Raw genomic sequence first — 21,495 nt, 5'->3', positions numbered from 1 at the left:
ATTAAGTAGGATGATGATGCCTTGGAAAAAAGATATGAAAATATTCTTTCTGAGAAAGAAAGACTGACCAGAAGCGAACTTTGGACTTGCTGAGCATCAGATCCCTTTGAGACATCCAAGTGTAGATGTTAGGTAGGGAATTGGGTGTATAAAGGCTTCAAGCTCAGAAAAGCAGAAGTCTGAACAATGTGTGAGTCATCGGGATTAGATGATTGACACCTCAGTTTGGATAAAATATAGAGATTATGCGGAGTCCTTTTTTTCTACCTGCACTGCCATCCTGCCATCAGCATCTGCTTTCTGCCACATTGCTCTACCATCAACCCTCTCTGACCTCAGCTGAAACTTTTGATGTCCTCAGAGCCCTTCTGCTTGTCCTTGGGTGATCCCTTTGGAACTCTCCTAGTATGCTTTCATGCCACTGTGCTTTTTCTCTTGGCTTATATGCTTCACAGAGAAAACACAGCCTGTCAAGCACAATTTTTAGCAGTGCATCTTTCTTCCTCCAGCTGTTCCCCTCCCTCTTCCTATTTAGAGGGATCTAAGACTAACATCTCCGGCTATGCTCTGTATCTCATCAGTCTCTTTAGAGTTCTGCCTCTTAATTATGAGTAGTTATGCTCTCTGGAGCCAAATAGCATGAGTTCAAATCTCAGTTCCACTACCAGTTTTTGGGTGACCCTGACCTCAATTTTCCCATCTGTAAGAAGCAAATAATAATAGTAGCTTTCTCATACAATGTTTTTGTGGTTACTATTGTGGTCTGACAATAGTAAGTACTCAGTATTAGGTTTTTGTTTTCTTTTTCTCTTTAGTGTTTTGGCTTCCTTCCTCTTGTTCCCTCAAGAGGTCTTAAACTTTTAGTATGATTAGAATTTCCCCATTAAGAACATAACTTCCATAGTTAGAAACTCAGTCGTCCCTTTTCCCTTTACCATTAACCCCCCTTTGTTTTTATGTCCTCAATTCCCTGTGGATCATCATCAGCCCATTACTCTGGACTTCGGCCCATTTCCTCCAGTCTCCTGAAATGCTCAGAGGTCCAGTTGCCAAGCCCAGTTGTCTGTTTTCAGACATTCTCAAGCTTTATAGTTTTTGGTATTAATGATCTCCTTCCTCAAAATATTCTCCCGTAGCTTCTAGGATGCTGTTTTCTCTCTCCTTACTTTTTCTTCTTAGCTTTTATATAATTTCTTCTTAGTCCCTTTGACTTGTTTCACTTTTGCTACTTAATGTTGGTACCTCCGTGGTATTGACTGTAGCCCAAAATATGCGTTGATTCATGCTCATATTTCCAGTTGAAATGTCCACCTAGATATCTTGTACAGTCTTAAAAATGAGCATGTCAAATTGCACCTATCTCCCCCTTCTGTTTATACACCACAATCTTTCTAGTCACCAGGCTGGAGAATGCTAGGTCTTCTTTGATGCTATTTCTTTATGTGCCACTGAATTATAATATATTAGTTCTGCTTTGAAATGTACTTGGATTTGTTTTTTGTTTTCAGCTCCACTGCTGTAGTTCAGAGATTTCTCCTCTAGATATTTGTAGCAGTCTCAAAAGTGGTCTTCCTGTTGCCAGTGTCTTTGCCATTTTCTCCTTCAAAATCCTCAGTGTTAATTTCCTCAAGCCGAGTGTCTCCTCATCAGAGACCTCAACAGATCCCATCTTTGATAGAAAAAGTCCAAACCCTTTCTTACTGAGGCTTTAAAAGTGCCTCTAAATTGCAGCGTGATTTGGCTGAAATTTGTTGCATTTTGCTGAGTACACCTTTCCTTTCTGTTTTCAGTTACTGGTGCATGATTAATTTGGTTAATATCCAAATTAAAGTGTTTGAGATACTTTGCTTAGATGTTGATAGATAAATTCAAATAATGACTAGTTGGATATGAGGCTTTAAATACTGCCTTCATGCTTTTAAAGATGGGTCAATCAAGTGTGATTAATAAATCAACAGTATAGACTTGGGAATTACAGGAATTGGGGTCTGCTTTTAGTTATTCACTATTTTGTTACTTTGAACATTTTATTCATCTCTGTTCAAAAAAGCAAAATAAAGATTCTTAACTTGCTGAACACAGATGAACTGTGAAGATCAAAACAATACTACTTCTAAATCAGTAAAAGGTTTAAGAAAAGTACGTTTTAAAAGTAGGAAAGTGGCCCTGGCCAGTATGGCTCAGTTTGTTGGAGTGGCATTCTGCAAACTGGAAGGTTGCAGGATCAATTCCCTGTCAGGGCACATGCCTAGGTTGTGGCCTTGATCCATATGAGAGGCAACTAGTTAGTGTTTCTTTCTCACATCGGTGTTTCTCCCTGAATTCTCTGTCTTCCTTCCCCTCTCTCTAAAATCATTAAGCATGTCCTTGGGACAGAATAAAAAAAATAAAAATAAAAGTAGGAAAGTGATAAAATTATGTAGTTTTGGAAGTAATTTTCTAGTTTTAATTTTCTATATTTGCCACTTTGTTTATAAATGAATCATTCATTTATAAACAAAAATGTGGATTAGATTAGATAGGATTGAAGTGGATTATGATTACATGTGGATTAGATGGGATTGAAGTGTATCAGAGTTCTTTTAATGAATATAATTAAATGGCCCATTTACCTTAATGTTAAATAAATGCAGGGATCTTAGTGTGTTTAACCCCCAGAATTCTTACATGCATTTATAAGTAACAGCTTTATTTAGAGATAATAATTCATATACCATTATGTACAATTCACTGGATTTTCAGCATATTTACAGATAGCATCCACCACTGCTCTCAAATTCCAAAACATTTTATCACTCCAGAAAAAACCCATATTCATTAGTCACTCCCCATTCTGCTCTCGCTTAGCTCCTGGAAACCACTAATCTTCCTGTCTGTAGATTTGCCTATTTTGAACATTTGATAGAAATAGAAACATGCATTGTGACCTTTCCCGTCTGGCTTATTTCACTTAGCATAATGTTTTTTTCAAGCTTCATCCCTCTTGTAGCATATATCAGCGCCTCATTTTTTTTTTAGGGCTGAATAATATTCCATTGTATGGATTGTCAGGTAGCCTTGCTCTGAGAAATCACCCAGAGACTACTGTAGGATTTGACAGTGAGTTTATTGAGGGAAAAGGAGGAAGGGGGAAGGGAGTTGGAGGGAAGAGGAAACTCCCAGACCAACTTGAGGGCCCGATGGAGCAAGGGAAAGGGGGAAAGTTAACTCCCGGTCCACCTCATGGGCCTGTAGGAGCAAGTGGGAAGGAATGGGGAGTGGAGACTCCCTGTCACCCACATGTAAGAATCCTCTGCCTGATCCTCTGCAGGTGCTATCTCCACACTTTGCCAAACACACATTACGGTTAGGGTGAATTTACCCATTAACACATGCAGCAGGACATCTACATCTCCGTGCTTTTCCTCCACCAGGCCTGTCAATATATTGTGCCAGATCCACCAGCATTTCTTCTGGGAACACGCAAAGTCCATTTTATTTCCTATGGGGGGGGCTAGAAGCAGGTTAATTTCCATATGGTTCATTTGCATACATCAGAAGTTCAGGTGTGCAGTCCAGCTGCCTCCATGTTCTGACATGGATATACCACATTTTGTTTATTCATTAATAAGTTGATAGACATTTGGGTTCTTTCTAATTTTTGGAATTAGGCTGCATTAATCTTGTGTGTATACCATACCCTATGAGAGTGGCATTGCTAGATGTTAACTCCATGTTTAACTTTCTGAGGAACCGCCAGACTGTTTCCCAAGCAACAGCACTGCTTAACAGCTCTGTCAGCAATGTATAAGGGTTCCAGCTTTTCAACAGCCTCACCAACATTTGTTGCTGTTATCTTTTTTGCTATAGCCATCTTAGTGGGTGTGAAGTATTAGCTCATAGTGGTTTTGCTATACACTGCCCTAATGACTAATGGTGTTGAGTATTTTCCCCAAGTGCTTATTGACCATTTTTATATTTTTGAAGAAATGACTACTCAAATCCCGTAAATTGGGTTATTTGTCTTTTATTGTTGCGTTATAAGGGTTGTTTATATATTCTGGATACAAGTTCCTTATTGGATATATGATTTGCAAATCTTTTCTCCCAGTGTATGGGTTATCTTTTCATGTTACAGGTGTTTTTATTTCTTAATCGAATTGCTTGACATTAATTTTGGGTAATTATTAATATTTTTGCATTGTTTAGTATTTATATTCTATTAAGTTTAAACTCTTCCTTTAGAAAGGCTAGCATGCAAACCAAAGTAGTTAATGAAGCGTACAAAAATTATGGATACAGCCCTGGCTGGTGTGGCTCAGAGGATTGAGTACTGGCCTCCGAACCAAAATGTCGCAGGTTTGATTTCCAGTCAGGGCACATGCTTGGATTGTGGGCCAGGTAACCCAGTTCAGGGTGTGTGAGAGGCAACTGGTCCGTGTATCTCTCTCACACATTGATGTTTCTCTCCCTCTCTTTCTCCCTCCCCTCCCCTCTCTCTAAAAGTAAATAAATAAAATCTTTTAAAAAAAATTATGGATACAGTAAAGTTAATGTAAGTAGCACATTCCTTAAATATGAAAAAATTAAAAACTGGTTTTAGAGCTTTTGCTGTCACGATCTTGTGTAACTGCTTCCTCATCTGAAACCTAAATGTTTATTTTTCTGGTCAGTATAATCCTAAATTAAGCTATCTTCTTTGTTACAGCAGTAAATACTTTTTAATCTATTCTATAAGTTTAAGGTGTACAAGGGGTTGATTTGATAAATTTATGTATTGCATAATGATTACCATCTTAGCATTAGCTAACACCTCTGTCACATCACATGATTATTTTTGTGGTGGGGAACAATTAAGATCTAGTCTCTTAACAGTCTTATTCCAAATTTAAAACTTGGAGGAGATTAAAGTGAAATCTTAAAGGCATAACATTACTGAATATTCATCATAATTTTAAAATTTGAGTAGAACAAAGACCTTTTAATTCTTTTATTAGCAAAAGCCATGTCATAAGAATGGCATTTTTCCAACCCAATCACTCTGACCACCTGTTACACATTATGAAAAGAATTTGGGGAAATACTGATAACCAAACTGGGGAGAGGTAGCTACCCCAGTTAGGGCTCTGAGCAACCTTTATTAGGAGAAAATAATCCAGCACTTAAGAAGTACCCTTTTTCAGGTTTTAGGGTAGGGGAGGCTACATAAATGATTCTGCCCTTACTCTCACATAATAGTGATGAATGGCTTATATATGTAACCTTGTAAAGTTCAGTGACTGAAATTAGTGATTGCAGCTCTGGTATTCCAGTTTCCCTATTGGATGATAAATATACCTTAAAAATTGTAAGTAGATGTCAGTCTATAACCAGAAGTTACATACTATTTTATATTTGGCAAAATGAAAATTATAAGCCTCTTTCTGATTTCCTTTTCTCATTATAGGCCTCAGGAGTGCAAGTTGCTGATGAAGTATGTCGCATTTTTTATGACATGAAAGTTAGAAAGTGTTCCACACCAGAAGAAATCAAGAAAAGGAAGAAGGCTGTCATTTTTTGTCTCAGTGCAGACAAAAAGTGCATCATTGTAGAAGAAGGCAAAGAGATCTTGGTTGGAGATGTTGGTGTAACTATAACTGATCCTTTCAAGCATTTTGTCTCAATGCTTCCAGAGAAAGATTGTCGCTATGCTTTGTATGATGCAAGCTTTGAAACCAAGGAATCCAGAAAAGAGGAGTTGATGTTTTTTTTGTGGTAAGCAGTAATAAAAAATAGTGAGCCTCTGTAAAATTCAGAGTTAATTTCATTGTTAGCTTAGCATTTGGGGAACCAATTCCTGGGGACAAAGTAATTTTCAGTCAACCTATCTGCAGTCATTGTCATTTAATTTTTATTTACAAAGTTTCATAAGATAAAGTCTTAAGTGGATTGATCTTTGTGGGACCAAAACTAAATTTTAACTACTCCTTGTTTATTTGAAAGATGACTTTGAATAGTTATTATTTTGGTGGTGAAAGGGGCAGGGGATAGATTTCTATGCATCCTCTGAACTCTATATGAGAGGGGACCCCCAAAAACTGGAATTATCTTCTGGAAGGTGGGCCCCTTGTAGTACAGGCTTCCCCTGTTAGGTGAGTGTTCTAGGAACCCGTCTGCATCAATGTGCCAGCTGGCGTTGTGGGCGTCTGTGTTCGGCTTCAGTGAATTTTTTTTTGAAGATTTAGTGTGTTTGCCCATTTCATAGTAGGTGATTTTACAAGCACACCTGCCCACACCATGCTGCGTATTCAGCAGTTTTTGACCAAAAACAGCATGACACCCCGCCCCCCATGCCCCATCCTCCCTATTCACCTGATCTCACCCAAGGGGCTTGTTTTTGTTTCCCGAATTTAAAAAAGTCTTCAAAGGGAAACCTTTTGCCGTTGTGGAAGGGGTGAAACAAAAAATGGCAGGAGCACTAAAAGGCATCAAAGTTGACAAGTTCAAAAACTGTTTTGAGCAGTGGGAAAAACATCTGGAGGTGTATTACATCAGATGGAGATTACTTTGAAGGTGACTAAAGATTAAACATGTAATAATAAATACACAATTTTTAATAAATAAATTCTGGATTTTTTTGTCCCCCCACTTCCCATAAGCTAAAATTTCTCTAAAAATTATTTCTAGAACGCTGAGAATAAGTTTATCTCACCAAAATCCTTCTCTAACTTGTAGTACAAGGAACCAGTGTCCCATTTTTTTGAACACCCATACTTGTGCTTCTGTGGTTTGCTACTTTTAAAATTGCTACTATCATTGCCTGAAGTTCACACTGTCCATAAAGGTAGCCCCTAGCCACTGTGGCTATTTAGATATAAAAGAATAAAAATTAAATACAATTAAAATTTTTTTTCTTAATTGTCACATTTCAAATGCTTAGTAGCCACATGTGGCTAGTGGCCAGCCACCTTATTGGATAGCACAGATATAGAATATTTCCATCATTACAGAAAGCTGTACTGGACAGTGTTGTTCTAAATAGTGAAAAAGTGTTATAAAGTGATTTACATGACCTTTTTCTTAAAAGGCTGTTTAAACAAGTTATCCTGGTCTTTTCAAGTAAATATTTGAGATTAAGTGTGGGTTAAAAGTCACACCTTTATCCCTCGTTTAATTATTTTATACTACATTTCTTGATACGGAATTCTTACATAGACTATTTCTAGCTCCCAAGGGGAAGGGCAAATGGTAACAGTCTCTGATTTGAGGGGAGTAAAGGTCCTCTTAATACTTGGGCCTGAGCCAGGGAAAGGCAAGAGGGTGTTTAGCTCTTAGCTGTTTGACAGCAATGGCTTGGGATATGGGGCTAGGAAGTCAAAAGAACTGTGGTTTAAAGTAATGTAACTCTAGATCACACCTCAGTTTGATTTCAGCAAGCGTATTGCACATGACTAAATCAGGATGCTGTGAGAAATATAAATATAAGGCCTGGGTGCATGTATTAGGGCAGCTTATAGTTCTGTAAGCCTGGCAGCTGCATGCATACATACATTCATACATGCATAAAGATAGTAGTTAATGAGACAAAAGGAGCACATTGCTGCTTTTAAAAACTCAGTTTCAGTGACATGCCAGGCATTGTGTTACGACCTGGGAAAACAGCTATGAATAAAACAGGTAAAGTCTCTGTCCTCCTGGGATTTGTAGCTGAGTGGTAGATATGGCAGCTAATTAATGATTTTGGCTTTTTAAAAAATGTCTTATTTATAATAAGAAACATATTTAGCAAGGTTTTGGCTTTTAAATTGGTGAATACGGTGGGGGGAGTAGGTTTACAGTTTTGAGTACACAAAAGTTTATCCTTATATTATTATTTATTGTATTATTTTCATACGAACAATTATAAACCTACTTTTGCCCCACCCAGTATTTACTTCATTTGTATTATTTCCCCTGGTTTTTATACTTTTTTTCCACTATGAAAATGATCTATCATAAGGAAAAACATTTGGAAAATAAAAATAGAGGAAAAGGAAATTCTGTGTTAGTGCAGTGTTTTATTTTGCACTGTTTCTTTTTTAAAGAAAAGGTAAAACCTTTAGGAGTGTTTCATAACTGGCTCTCTTTAAAGGGCCCAGGGAACACCTCTTAAAGTGTTTTAAAAATCTGATCAGAGTAAAATCAGAGCAGCGAACAGGTCCCTGACCTATTTTCATAAGAAAGTACTTTGCGTCTGCCAGGCCTGAGGTTATTGTTATGGCTTTGCTTCTCTCCTTGGACCTTAGAGTTGGGAAGAATAAGTATCTGAGAGACATAAAGACTGTCCTTTCCCTCGTCCTCAAGAATAGAATCTCTGCCTGTTTTAGGAGTAGACTAGGTGAGGTCCATGCCAACCCATGGTGTTAATGAGTATGAAATATCCTGGAGATATGGCAGTGAAGTGGAATTGCTAAGTGCTTAAAAGTATTTAACTACACTCCATTTTGTCTTTGGTATCTTGGTAGTGTGGAGTGGAGGTGGGCCTGAGGCTGGGTGGTGCAGGGGGGAATGAAGCATTAACAGTTAACAGTCTTAATAGAATGGGATTTTTCTGTCAATTGTTAATATTTCTGTTATTTTTCAAAATTGCCAGTGAAGAAGGTGGTGAAACATATGCTTTGCTTCTAGTATTCATTCAAAATTAGGCCAGCACAAAAAAATTTGGAAATATAAGATAATAGTAATATTGACCATTAAAACATAGCTATTGTTGAATTGCCATTAAGCTTTAAAAAGAAATCTCTCTCACATGTTTTATTATGTTAGACTAAGATGGCAAACACAAGTACTCATGTGGTCAGAATTTACTCTTGGAAGAGACATGAATGAAAGGAAACTTTTACTTTATTTGTAATATATTCTTTTTGAGAAAACAATCTGAAGCAAAAATGCTAAAATTGCTAACATTTCTTAATTAGGGGTGGTAGATACTTGATTTGATTTACAGTTTATTCCCTGTACTTCTCTGTATTAAAACTTTTTCCAGTCCAAAAATGTTAAGAACCTTATATAAAGATGATTGTTATTAGCCTAAATTCAAGCCTTTATTGATAATTTTTTAAATTTTATTTTAAAGAAAATAAATTGGGTAATACAGTGATTTATCCAGTCAGCGTTGGTTCTTTTCTTCTGGTCCCATTAATCTGACTTTTAATCAGTGGTTCCCTACATTTTCTCCTCTTGATCACCTGAGCCAGTCTGTATATGCCCACCTGTAACAGTTCTCTCCAAGGAGGTGGGGACATAGGAAAATTGTGTAGTTGGAAAAACTCTCTTGAGGGTATTCTAATGACTCTTACCCATCACTGATGCAAATGTTCAACGTGATGTAAATTGTACTTTCTCTAAACCAGTTTTTTCATTTTTGGTATCTCTTTATCCAGGGCACCAGAGCTAGCACCTCTGAAAAGTAAAATGATCTATGCAAGCTCCAAGGATGCAATCAAAAAGAAATTTCAAGGTATGGTCTAGATTTATTTCCAAATATTTAGAGATAAGGAGAGCCCCTGGAATGGGGGCTATATCTTTTCTAGGAAGCACCTTATTTTCTTTGGAGAGTCTTGGCCACAAAGAAGGGGGGCAATCATTGCCTATTTTGAGGAAACAAAAGGTTAACTCTAGTTTTTAATGTATCCTCTGCCTTGTGTTCCTTACTTTGGGTCTGCACAGCCCATGTTTAGTTACCCTGTTCTCTCCACGTTGTTGCACATCACTCATTCAAGCTGGTTTTAAACTAGTTTGAGATGCTTCCAAGTTTCTCACATAACAGATGGAGACTTAATTGGTTTACATTTGTCATACTAAATAATAAATTTGGTCTTGCATTTGAATGTAGTTGACATAGCAAAGTTGAAAAAGGAAATGCTTATAAATGGGAAAGAATAGTTTTATCTCTGGCTTTACTTTGGAATGGTATGATTTTTAGGTAATTGACTCGTCTGTATCCAAAGGAAAGTTCGCTTCTTGAGCTGCCCAGTTTTGTTTGCCCACTGGGTGACTGAGATCCTGCTGAGAGGGCCTGACCATAGTGACTGTTTCCAGCCAGGAGGAAATGTTGGTATGATGGGAAGAGCATGGGGCAAGTGCCCAGAGACCTGCATTGAGGGCTTAGCTTGTCATCTAACTGCTGTGTGACCTTGACCAATACTGCGTAATCTCCTTGGGCCTTGATTCTCTCACCTGTAGAATGAGAGATTGTCTAGGTTGTGTGAATTCAGTCTCCGAACAGCTGCGTGAGCCAAGGCCACAAGGGCTTGGCCCAGTGTGGTTTTTGTTTTGTTTGACTGATTTTTATATTCCTGCAGTTGAACAAGTTTGCCCTAGTTTGTTTTATTGTACTTAGGAAAACAAAATTCTCACTTTCTTTCCTGGAACCTACTGCTGCATAGTTCAGGCCTTATCAGGTTTTCCATGCCTTTGGGTTGATGTAGGGCCATTCCCAGGGCCAGCCATTCCCCAGAAGTGTGTTCACCAGTTGGTTAACCAGTGTTTTTACATCACTCCTTAGCTTCAACACTTCCACAAACGCAATTGAAAAGGATTCAGAGTGGATTCCTCATCATCCTTATTCTGCATTGCCTTTCCATAAAGGGAATTGCTACATACACTTGATCTGATCATAAAAAAGATGGCCACCTTGTTGCCTTTTCCTAGTGAAACCATCACTGGCTTTCTCTAGTCAGTCCTAAGTGGTCCAGAAGCTAGCTGACCTGATAATACTTTCAGCAGCTTAAGAAATGGTCTTAAAATTATGGAAAATCAGAAACAATATATTTAAAAGATAGTTATTTACAAAGAAGCTACTATATATAATCACATAATTGAGCTCATTCTGCAGTAAGGTGATATAATTTTTCTTAGAAAGCAATTAGTAATACACTTGACATAGTTTTCATTGTAATAGATTTCTTAAATGTGTAATACCACTGAAGAGTTGTTTTGTAGAACAAAAGAATGCCATTTATAAATATTCAACACAGTTAACTTAAATCAACTGCAATCAAACCATCAAATTCTTATTTTTACTTATATTTTAAAAACCAAGAAAAAATTTCTAGACTTGCTTTTTAAATTTTTATTGAAGTACATAATATCTATTTAAAAACATACATCATAAATTATTGTAGAACTCAGTGAATTTTTACCAACTGACATTATTATTGATGGTTGTTTCTTGACTAATGACCAGTACCCCAGAAGTTTCACTTGTGCCCCTTCTAGTCACAACACTTCCTTTTACTCCTTCCTCCATAGGGTAACCAATACCCTGGCTTCTAACAGCATAAAATAGCTTTGGCTGATTTTGTTTTATACAAATGTAATCATCCAGAATGTGTGCTCTGATGTCTGGCTTCTTTTAGTCAACATTATGTTTGTTAGACATTCATTTTATGCATGTAGTTGCAGATTATTTATTATCATTACTGTGTAGTATTTTGTTCTCTGTGCATATCACAGCTTTTCTATCCAAATTAGAACTGGTCTTTTAGAACAGCTTGACATCTGCCCTGGCTGATGCTGGTTGGAGCATTGTCCCATACACCAAAAATTTGCAGGTTTGATCCCTGGTCAGGGTGCGTACGGGAGGCAACTGAGCAATGTTTCTCTCTCACATCTGTGTTTCTCTCTCTCTAAAAATCAATTAATATATCCTCGGGTGAGTATTAGAAAAAAAAAAAAAAAACCAGCTTGATATCTTAGAGAAATAGGTAAACTACCACCATGATTCTAAATAAAATTGTTATTTTTCCTCCCTAGGCATAAAGCATGAATGTCAAGCAAATGGGCCAGAAGACCTCAATCGGGCTTGTATTGCTGAAAAGCTAGGCGGATCCTTAATTGTAGCTTTTGAAGGATGCCCTGTGTAGATCATTGTTCAGTGCCACAAATCAAAAGCTTCCATGTTTAATGTTATCCTCTTGCTATATAAGTAAAGCAGATATTTAGGTCAGGGTCTCACTGAGAGGGAGCTATCTTGTCATTTGTTAGAGTAAATTAAATATTCTATAAACATGTGCAAACAGCCCCAAATAAATTCAAAATCTAAAGTTTTACTGGTGTGAAATTAAATCCTTATTGGCCAAATGCCTGTTTTAATGAGCGGGCTTGTAAAGATTTTTGCTGAGCTCATGATTTTTAATAATGCAGTTCACAAAATAGTACAAGGTCATATGAAGAGAATTGTTGCATCTTTGTTAACCTCAGCAATCACTTTGTTTCTTTAGTTTAGATAATTGGTCATAACCTAGTTATTTTTGCCCAAATTTTCTATTCTCTCGAGCTAAACTGAATAATGGAAGATAATTCTCACAACATGTTTAACACTTTAATAAACTAACTACAGTAAGATTAAATTAGGCAGTCTTTTAATTCTACCACACATGTAATGAAGACTGTCTCAGAATTGTGTACACTTACAATCAGCGCTGATATTGCGAAGCACTATTTCAAGCACGTAGTTGGAGTACAAGAAGCAACTCCTGGCACCTGTGATAAGCTCTACCTACTAGCTGGGAGACTGTTCTGGGAACGACCTTGCATCTTTACAGTCATGATGTGTCCTCAGGAAAATGTGCAGTATCTTGTAACAACCAATTATAATGCAAATTAGGGCTCCATTGGTACTACACTGTATTAATGAAAATGATAAAACAGTATATTGATAAGCTGGGACACTTGTGATAGCTTTAATTATGTCTTCTTCGAACTTTGTTGCTTCTGGTACAATTAAGGTATGGATGAACATTAGGTACATGTTTACTCTGGGGTCTAGGAGAGCTTAATATCCTAGAGCAGTTTGTCAGTTCCTTGTGAAATGGGGAGCAGGCACAACAAATGACACCCACAGAAAAGCCGCTACCTGATGACACTTGGAAGTGATTGTCTTTAAGATCACAGTCATAACACTTTAAACAATATAGAGATGCACAAACAGTTGAACTTAGAAATAGCTGTTTTGGCTTTATGTAATAAAGGAAGCATTTTTAACTTATCTTTGTGTAATTATTCATGTGTGAATTGGGGATAAAGGAGTTTGTCTTTCATATATGGAGCAAGTTGTTGGAGGTTTGGGTATTTTAGACAGCTTAAGTCACAACTCTCCTCTTGCTGAATGAGAAAGTTGCTTGAAAAGTTGGGAATCTTTCTTATTCCAAATGTTTATCCAAATACCAGGCTTTTATCTATATGGAAGACAGGAAAAAAAGGCTTTGATCAAAAGACTTCTTTCAAAATTGTCTAGAAAATAGTGCTTGTCACTGGTTTACTGGTAAGCTACTTGTCATTCTTTCATCCCAAATTTCTTGTTTTGCTCTTTGCAGTGCTTTAGTGACTGTATATTAATAGGTCTCCAAGAAGCATTGCAGGCCCAAGGCTGCCATACTTCAGAATCAGCCATGTAGACAGAGCCAGATGTTTGCTCAAGTTTTAGAAGAAAGTTTTTTTTTTTAAGTATATTTTATTGATTATGCTGTTACAGTAGTCTCAATTTCTTTTCCCTTTGCTCCCTTCTTCCCAGTACCACCCCCTTCCCTCCAGTGATCCCACCCCCTTAGTTCATGTCCATGGGTCATGCATATAAGTTCCATGGCTTCACCCTTTCCTATATTATTCTTAACTTCCCCGTGTATTTTGTACCAACCAAGTATGCTCCTTAGTCCCTGCACTGTTTCCCCATTTCTCCCCTTCCCCCTCCTTGCTGATAACCCTGCAAATGATCCCCAGACCTATGATTCTGTTCCTGTTGTGGTTGTTGGCTTAGTTTGTTTTTGTTTTTATTTTTTAGACTCAGTTGTTCATAGTTGTGAGTTTGTTGTCATTCATAGTGTTGATCTTTTTCTTAAATAAGTCCCTTTAACATTTCATATAATAATGGCTTGGTGATGATGAACTCCTTTAGCTAGCTTTACCTTGACTGGGAAGTACTTCACCTGCCCTTCCATTCTAAATGATAGCTTTGCTAGATAAGAGTAATCTTGGTTGTAGGTCCTTGCTTTTCATCACATTGAATACTACTTGCCAGTCCCTTCTTGTCTGCAAAGTTTCTTTTGAGAAATCAGCTGACAGTCATATAGGCACCCCTTTGTAGGTAACTCTGCTTTTCTCTTGCTGCTTTTAAGATTCTCTATCTTTAACCTTTGGCATTTTAATGATGATGTGTCTTGGTGTGGTCCTCTCTGGGTCTAGCTTGTTTGGTATTCTTTGCTTCCTGGACTTATATGTCTATTTCCTTTGCCAGATTTGGGAAGTTTTCATTCATTTTTTTTTCACAGAAGTTTTCAATTTCTTGCTCTTCCTCTTCTCCTTTTGGCACCCCTATGATTCGGATGTTGGCACATTTAAAGTTGTCCCAGAGTTTGGTTCCTAAGCCTCTCCTCATTTTTTTCGGTTCTTGTTCCCTCATGTACTGGTTGACTTTTTTTTCTTCCTTATATTCCAAATTATTGATTTGAACTCCAGTTTCCTTCTCTTCACCATTGGTTTTGTATGGATTTTCCTTCGTTTCATTTAGCATAGCCCTTATGCGTTTGCCATACTTAAGTATATCTATCAAGTCTGAGAGCATCTTTTATCACCAGTGTTTTGAATTCTGCATCTGTTAGGTTGGCTATCTCCTCATCGCTTAGTTCTCCCACTGGAACCTTGATCTGTCCTGTTTTGGGCCATACTTCTTTGTCTCATCTTGACAGGCTTCTGTGTTTTCCTCTGTGTCTTAGGTAGAGCTGTCACACCTATTAACATTGTAAGGGGCGAAGCCTTACTTATTCGTCAGTACAGGGCGACCCGTTTCACCACATTGTGCTATATGTGGAGGAGGGGTCTGAGAGGGAGCAATGCCGCTTGCTCAGCACTCCCCCCTTTTCCAGGCACTTCTCACACTTCCATATGGGCCTGGCGCCTCTCTAGCTGTTGCCCTGGCCATCGTTCCCAGAGTGGGTGGGTCTGCAGATGGTCTAGGACCGTGGGGGCCCTTTAAGGAAGCGAACTCTGCTGAGAGACAGGCAGTTTCTGCCTCTACCCCAACCCCCACTGGTTTGCACAGTCAGAAGTGATGATGCTTTATTTTCCCTGGCACTGGAAACATGAGCTCTGTGGTCTGGTCTGGTGCTGGGAGTGCTCCCCAGGTGTCCCTCTCGACTTTTTTTTAAACATTTGGCTGTGCCAGTCCGCCGCCACCACACCGCACCCTTTCTGCCCTTGCTCCGCCCCTCCTGTCTGGAAGAGTATTTCTTCTTTATATCGTTGTTTGTTGGACTTCTATGCAGCTTGATTTTCTGGAACTTCTGGTTGTCTCTACTTTTGAAGTATTGTATTCCTTCTTAGTTGTGGAGGGAGACCCAGCGTGTCTGTCTAGGCCTCCATCTTGGCCAGAAGTTCAAGAAGAAAGTCTTTTCTATGGTTTTAGCCTGTGACATGTACAGGTGCACATCAATAGGAAGGGACAGTGATATGCATGCCATGGGAAGGGCTTCAAGCAGTATGTATGTAATATAATGTAACGTCTCTCAACGTTTCACTCTTATTCCAGAAATTGGGAGGTGTTAGTTACTTATCTTTACCTATGGCAACTTTTGAGTCTTATTGGATTCCTGAAGGTGGGGCCCAAGAATCCTGCAAAATTAAGAGTTTGGTACCTCAGCTGACATTGGTGACAAATAAACTGGCACGTATACTTTCATCGAACACATTTACATTTTTACAAAAATGTGTTTGTGGAAAGCTTACTTGGGGTTCATCTAGTATTATTTTGTCCTATGATAGCAACAGATAAAGCCATTGCTAGTAGAAATTCAGAACTTGACTATGAAGCTTATTATTCCAGAGAACATTAATCTGAGAAAACAGTGTACACAATCACTTGAATAAAGTAGAATTAATTTAGTTGAGTGGTTTCCTTTTTGCAGAACTGCCCAGAATGCTGGCTGGTCAACACACACTAAGTGCAGCTTCTGTTTGTTGATTGGTTTGTTGCTTGAGACTGGATATGCCCAAGGACACATCACCTTCTCAAGATTTGGGGAATTTCTGAAATAGAACCATCTCCAGACCGAGCTCTAGCAGGAAAGGCCATTAATTGAATTATGGTGAACAGGGAATTTCCAGGAGCCAGGCTCTGTGGAAGGAAGGTAGTGAGCTGTGTTTGGCTGGCCAGGACTCTGCCCAGTCCCAGAGGGGTAGCAGAAAGGAAAGGGGGCTTTCCCAGCCTGTTGCCAGCCTTGAGAGGTCAAGTAGCTTGCCTAAGGTCACACAACTCATGAGCAGAACCAGGACAATTTGGGTGTCTTGTTTTCTGGTCCTAGTCCTTAAGTTCTTCCACCTGTACTCCTGGAGAGTTCATTTCTAACACCTGACATCCTAAGGTTAGATCTTAAGGAGCCCTTAAATCCTGTTACACCCAAACCTAAAGGAGGATGAGAGAGAGGGCATTTGTGGAGAGTGTCTAGTGGTTTCTAAAATCTTCAGAATTCTCCCAGTTCTGAAGTTGGTGGTCTAAGAGTGATTATCAACCGGTGTGCTGCAATAATTTTTAAAACATGCAATACCTGACTATTGAGTCAAGGGCAGTGATCTCTTTTCCCTTACTTTGTCAAATAAAAATGACAGTCAAACAATAGCCATCCCATATGAATGAATCAGAATTCTACCTTTTTTTTTGTCAGAGCAGCAAAATGTATTTTTTGGTGTGCCGCAGAATTGTAATTTGTGTGCCATGAGATGAAAAAGATTGAAATTCGCTTGTCTAAGGTGAGCAGCAGCACCACACCCAGGCTGTGGCCTCTTGGGAGAAGAGTGCTTACTGTTAGGCCAGCCAGTGCCTTTGAGTTGAGAAATGCCGCAACCCTACCTGGGTGATTTCTGCCTCCACACAGCTTCATTCCAAGTGACTATAAAAGCCAGCGGGGAAGCTGCCAACTGCTTCCCATACCTTCCTGAAGATCTCTCCTCCTCCAGCCTGATCAAGCCTTGCCCAGGAACAGCCCTAGCGACAAGGCCAGGCTGAGGTTCCCTGGTTTGCCAGCCTAGGAGTTGCCACTGCGGGACCTCAGGGCTGCTCAGTCCTCCCCTCAGAGCTTGGTTACAGGGGTCCTCCGAGATAACACCTTCCTAAGTCCCACAGGGCCCTACACCCTGCACTCTTACCTCCCCACAGGAAGACACTGGGTCACCAGGTGGGCTGAGGGAACAGGTCTGTAACCAGAACCCAGATGCCAGTCTTGCCCCGTGAACCCAAAGGCAGCAATTTGGTACCCCCAGGGTCTCTTGTGCCTTACTTTCCCTGAGGTCCCTCCATCCCTGTGCCTCCAAAGGGCATCTGCCTAGATGGGAGTTCTCAGTTCTGCAGTCAGTGAAGCCCAAACCACTGACCTTACATAAAGCCACTGAGTGTGAACATTGTGCCCCACAGGGCCAGCCTTCCAGCGCTAAGCCCTTGCTCCTGAGGCACAGGGCACACAGGAGGTGCAGCATAAGGGGTCATTCTTCATGGGATCTGAATACTCAAGATAGCATTCTGCACAGCCAGACATTAGGTAAGAGATGGGTTTGTAACCTGCCTTTTACCTGGTGAGCAAAATAGAGGGAGGTTCACCTCCCATGGGAACAGATTCATGAGAGAACCAGGCAGACAGGTTTTAACAGTCACTTCCTCCTGCTCAGTCTCCTGGCCAGGACCCATGACACCCATGTCCCAAGTCCCATGGGTTCCCTCTCCACTTCAGCCCCTCCAGAGTTCTAGAACAGGCACAACTGTCTTCCCTTGCTTAAAAACCTCAATGGATCCTACGGTCTTACCTGTCCAGACCCTTCATACTTTATAACCTATCCTCCAACCTCGTCCCCTCAGCCTTAATCCTTCTCTTCCTAACGCCTGCTGTTCTGGTGAACTCTAGCTCCAGTACTGCCTGACCCCTGGCAGATGCTCAAAGTAGGGGTGGGGGAATGGGGAAGCTGAGGGCATTTAAAGTAGACACATGCACAATGGTTCCCAAGGACTTAAGGTTCTCAACCACCATGCAGAGTTAAACCCACCACCTAAGAGGCTGCAGGAGATGCAGAGAGAGGTCCCACAGTTGGTGGTAGAGACTAGTTCTTGGGCTGCCTTTCCATGGGAGCCCACCATCCCCTCTGGCTGGCTGGACCTGCTATCAAAGTGCTTGACCTTACCCCAACCAAGCTCAGCTAACCAGGCCCCCCTGCCCCTTCCCAGGATTCTGAGGCTTAGGAGATGAAAGGTCGATAGAGCTTGCTCCAAGCAGCCCGTTGACAGAACTGGTTGATGCCTGTCCCCAAGAACCCAAGTTGCTCAGATTCATCTGCTGCTGGGGTGTTTTAACCCCTCCTGTGACTCAGCCTCTAAGTCCATTTTTTGCTTAAGCTCCAGGATACTATTTCTTACAAGTCCCCGATACACTTCTTGGCCCAAGATTCTTATGGATCATACGGTCTTGGGTAACCAAGAACAAAAGAGGTCTTGGGGATCAGAAGAAGTCTCAGCTGGCTGTTCCAGCCCTTAAGTGTGGATGTTTGTCCAAGCCCCAGCCAGAAGGAAAGACCCCCTTTGTCACTCATGGATCTCATTTCACACAGCTTAGGCCACCCACAGCTCTCAAGGTAGGAACCACAGTCCGTGCATCTGGCCACCACACATCCGAGGCCCTGCTCATCCCGCCAGGTGGGTACTGGGGCCTGAGTGGCACAATGAGGAAAAGTGCTGGGGACCAGGAAGCAGTGCATCTCACCCCCACATTAGGCAGAGCTTCTGATCCCCTAACTTCAGAGAAACAACCACACTTGGCTCTCTCCTGAGAGATCCAGCCCCTCCTCATCCCAGTCAGGCCCAACAGCCAGTGAGGAAACCAGAGCAGAAGAGCAGACAAGATGGCAGTGCTGGGCGACAATGTTGGTTTTAATGGCATTAACATCCAGGAGGTCACACACCAGTTCCGGTTGGCAGGGGTGAGGGGCTGTGGCCTTGCTGGGCTGGGCTGGGCCCTTCCAGTCTGTCCCACAGCCTTTGAGACTCACCACCTGGTCCACCCACTGCCTGCCTCACGACCCACTGAAAGACAAAACAATTGCACTGATCGACACACGGATAGCCAGAGGTCCCGGCCTCCCCAGCACACAGCCTGGGTCTGTCACAGCTGGTAAGGGCTTCGGCGTCTGCTCTGTGGTGGTCCAGGGCTGGACGCGGGGAATAGTGTTTATTGAGTGTGACAAAGGTTCTTTTACAAACTGGGGGTCTGGAAGATGTAGTTCTGTGGTTCTAAGAGACTCATGTCTCTAATGTCTTCTCTCAGAGCCACCAGAGTTGGGCCTAGACAACGCTGTGTTGGTTTATTTGTAAGGAATGTATAAGGCATTTTGGTAAGTTGAACAGTAACTTCTTTTTCCGCACAGGAGATTCAGACGGAAGTGCCCTCCTTTGAGCTGCTACCGTCCTCCTGCAAACAAAGGGCAGAGGGTGAGCATGTGGGGCCAAGGAGCCAAGGGGAGCAATTACCTCAACCCCTAGGGACCTCCAGTTCCCCCTGGATTTACACCCCAAACCTCTCCCGATGTGCTGTGTAGTCTCTGAAGGACTTGGAGAACCAGAACTGACTCCAGGGCTGGAGGAGATGCCTGAGGGTTGGCGGGAGCTGAGGGCCCTGAGTTTGGGTGAGGACCTTGGTCCCACAGGCTTTGGACTGGCAGTGGGGCATCAGAGACATGCTTCTCACCCAAGAGACCAATGAAAGGGTGGACGCTGCATGTCCTGATGCTGCCTTTAGAAGTCTGTTCCCAACTACCTTCTGAGTCTAATTGTCTTGCTTCCCAGGAGTCCTGGGGCTCCCAGTATCATGCTCAGCCCTTCCCAGCAGCCCTGCAGTGAGCCATTGGCCCTGCATGGCCAGGACACTCACTGTTTTGTCCAGCTGCTCCAGCAACTTCTTCACTGTGTCTTTCTCCTTTGCCAGCTGTTCCTGGGTCGTCTTCAAAAGCTCCTGTAATTTGGTGGCAGCACGTCCCAGATCACTTGTTAACTTCTTCTCTTTTTCTAGTCTCTCCTGTGGATTAGGGGGTAGAAGGGGATTAGGCTTCATGCGCCACATATCAGGAAGGCCACCTGGCCGCGCCTGTGGGGCCCAATGCTCTGGGAGCTGAGAGCCCTCTGAGGATTCTGTCTCCTGGTTACCCAGAGACAGGCAGCTATGACCAGGAGCAAACAGCCCAGGCTACAGTTAGGTCTGGGCCCTGTCTACCAGCACAGCCAGTAGAGCGTCCCGTGACTCTGGGGATATTCTGATGTGCACTGTGCAACACAGCAGCCCCTGGACAGATGTGGTGGCTGCTAAACACTTGCAATAAGGCCACTGCAACTGAGGAACTGAACTTCAAGTCTTATTTAATTTAAACAGCCACATTCACTAGTGGCTGCCCTATATGACCCTGGAGGGTTAGGAACTGCCCACTTGCCCCTGCTGCCACCAAATTAGGCTGCACCCTGCCCAAGGGGCTACAAGATGACTCCTCTCCCATTCCTGCCCCCGGTGCCCCAGGAAGCAGACACCCAGAGCTGGCCCTCCTCAAGCCTTGGAGCAGAGCCCACACTTCTACCTTCAGCTGTGTGACTGCCTCTGTTTCTGCAGACTCAAGGGGGCCAGTGCGGAGTTTCTCCAGCTCCTCCTGTAGCCGACATACCGCATTCTGAGCCTTGGCAGACAAGAGACAGTGGGGTTAGGGCATGGGGTCTGGGTGAGACACCTCAAATCCATAGCCCACTTGGGGACAAAAGGGTACCCAGCATGAAAGGGTAACAGTTCCAGTGTGTGGACAGGATGCAGGCGACTGACTGCAAAGCAACGCTCTGCAACGCGGTGTGGGCCTCTAGACCCACAACCACCTGCCTGAACCACAGCTCCACCATCCCCAACACAGCTCATGGCTTAGGGCCCCCCAGGCAGGGCCTGACCTCCTCAAACTCAGCCGTGAGCTTCTGCCGCTGCATCTGCTCGTCCTCCAGGATGGCTTCTGTCTGCTCCAACTGCGTTTTCAGCTGCATGGCAACACCACAAACATACTTTGGGAACCAGGTAAAGGACCCTCTTGAGGGTCCAGGCTCCCGGGCAGGCTGAGACCTGAGGGCTCCGTCTTCTAGTTGCTTCTAGTGCTACCACTTTTCCCTGCCTCTGGCCAGTTGGAGTGGCCTCTACTCAACAGCAAACCAAGTCGTTTCCAAAGGTCCCCCTTTGGGGGAGATGGTGCCTCAGCCTCTGGGTACAAAAGCTAAGTGGCTGAAAAGAGATGCTGATGAGATGTCTGCTGCGTTTTGGCACCTATAGTGACGCCCACAGGACAAGGATGCCTCAGAGTCACTGGGCAAGCCCTGCCCCACAGCAGTATCCCCACCCACAACCATCCCACTATTCTGGTGACAGGCCTCTGCCTCCTGGTGAGGGCTTTTGGTGGCAATTACTTGGGTCAAAAGTCTGGAGAGCAAGCACCCTGAGAATGATGTCC

The 21,495-nt window shown here is 41.9% G+C and overlaps 2 protein-coding genes across 5 annotated transcripts in view; one reads left to right on the top strand and one right to left on the bottom strand.

The window, feature by feature from the left end:
- Nucleotides 1-12,050, top strand: part of DSTN (destrin, actin depolymerizing factor) — a 47,824-nt gene extending 35,774 nt beyond the window's left edge. For both annotated transcript variants that reach the window (XM_090286023.1, XM_090286022.1), the window contains exons 2-4: nucleotides 5,426-5,733; nucleotides 9,381-9,457; nucleotides 11,755-12,050. In XM_090286023.1, coding sequence (XP_090142149.1) covers nucleotides 5,474-5,733; nucleotides 9,381-9,457; nucleotides 11,755-11,864 — 447 coding nt within the window. In that variant the 5' untranslated portion in view covers nucleotides 5,426-5,473 and the 3' untranslated portion in view covers nucleotides 11,865-12,050. The remainder of the gene's footprint in view (nucleotides 1-5,425; nucleotides 5,734-9,380; nucleotides 9,458-11,754) is intronic.
- A 6,833-nt stretch (nucleotides 12,051-18,883) lies between these two features.
- The window catches only part of RRBP1 (ribosome binding protein 1), a 90,024-nt gene continuing 87,412 nt past the window's right edge, over nucleotides 18,884-21,495 (bottom strand). For all 3 annotated transcript variants that reach the window (XM_090286019.1, XM_090286020.1, XM_090286021.1), the window contains 4 exons: nucleotides 20,948-21,031; nucleotides 20,593-20,688; nucleotides 19,899-20,042; nucleotides 18,884-19,439 (listed from right to left, as the gene is read on the bottom strand). In XM_090286019.1, the coding sequence (XP_090142145.1) occupies nucleotides 19,401-19,439; nucleotides 19,899-20,042; nucleotides 20,593-20,688; nucleotides 20,948-21,031 (363 nt within the window). In that variant the 3' untranslated portion in view covers nucleotides 18,884-19,400. The remainder of the gene's footprint in view (nucleotides 19,440-19,898; nucleotides 20,043-20,592; nucleotides 20,689-20,947; nucleotides 21,032-21,495) is intronic.

This window comes from Furipterus horrens, unplaced genomic scaffold (genome assembly GCF_987537825.1).
Source record: "Furipterus horrens unplaced genomic scaffold, mFurHor1.1.pri manual_scaffold_8, whole genome shotgun sequence".
NCBI classification, from domain to species: domain Eukaryota; kingdom Metazoa; phylum Chordata; class Mammalia; order Chiroptera; family Furipteridae; genus Furipterus; species Furipterus horrens.
Note: the sequence above shows the minus strand (reverse complement) of the source record. Positions and strands in the feature narration are given on the sequence as shown.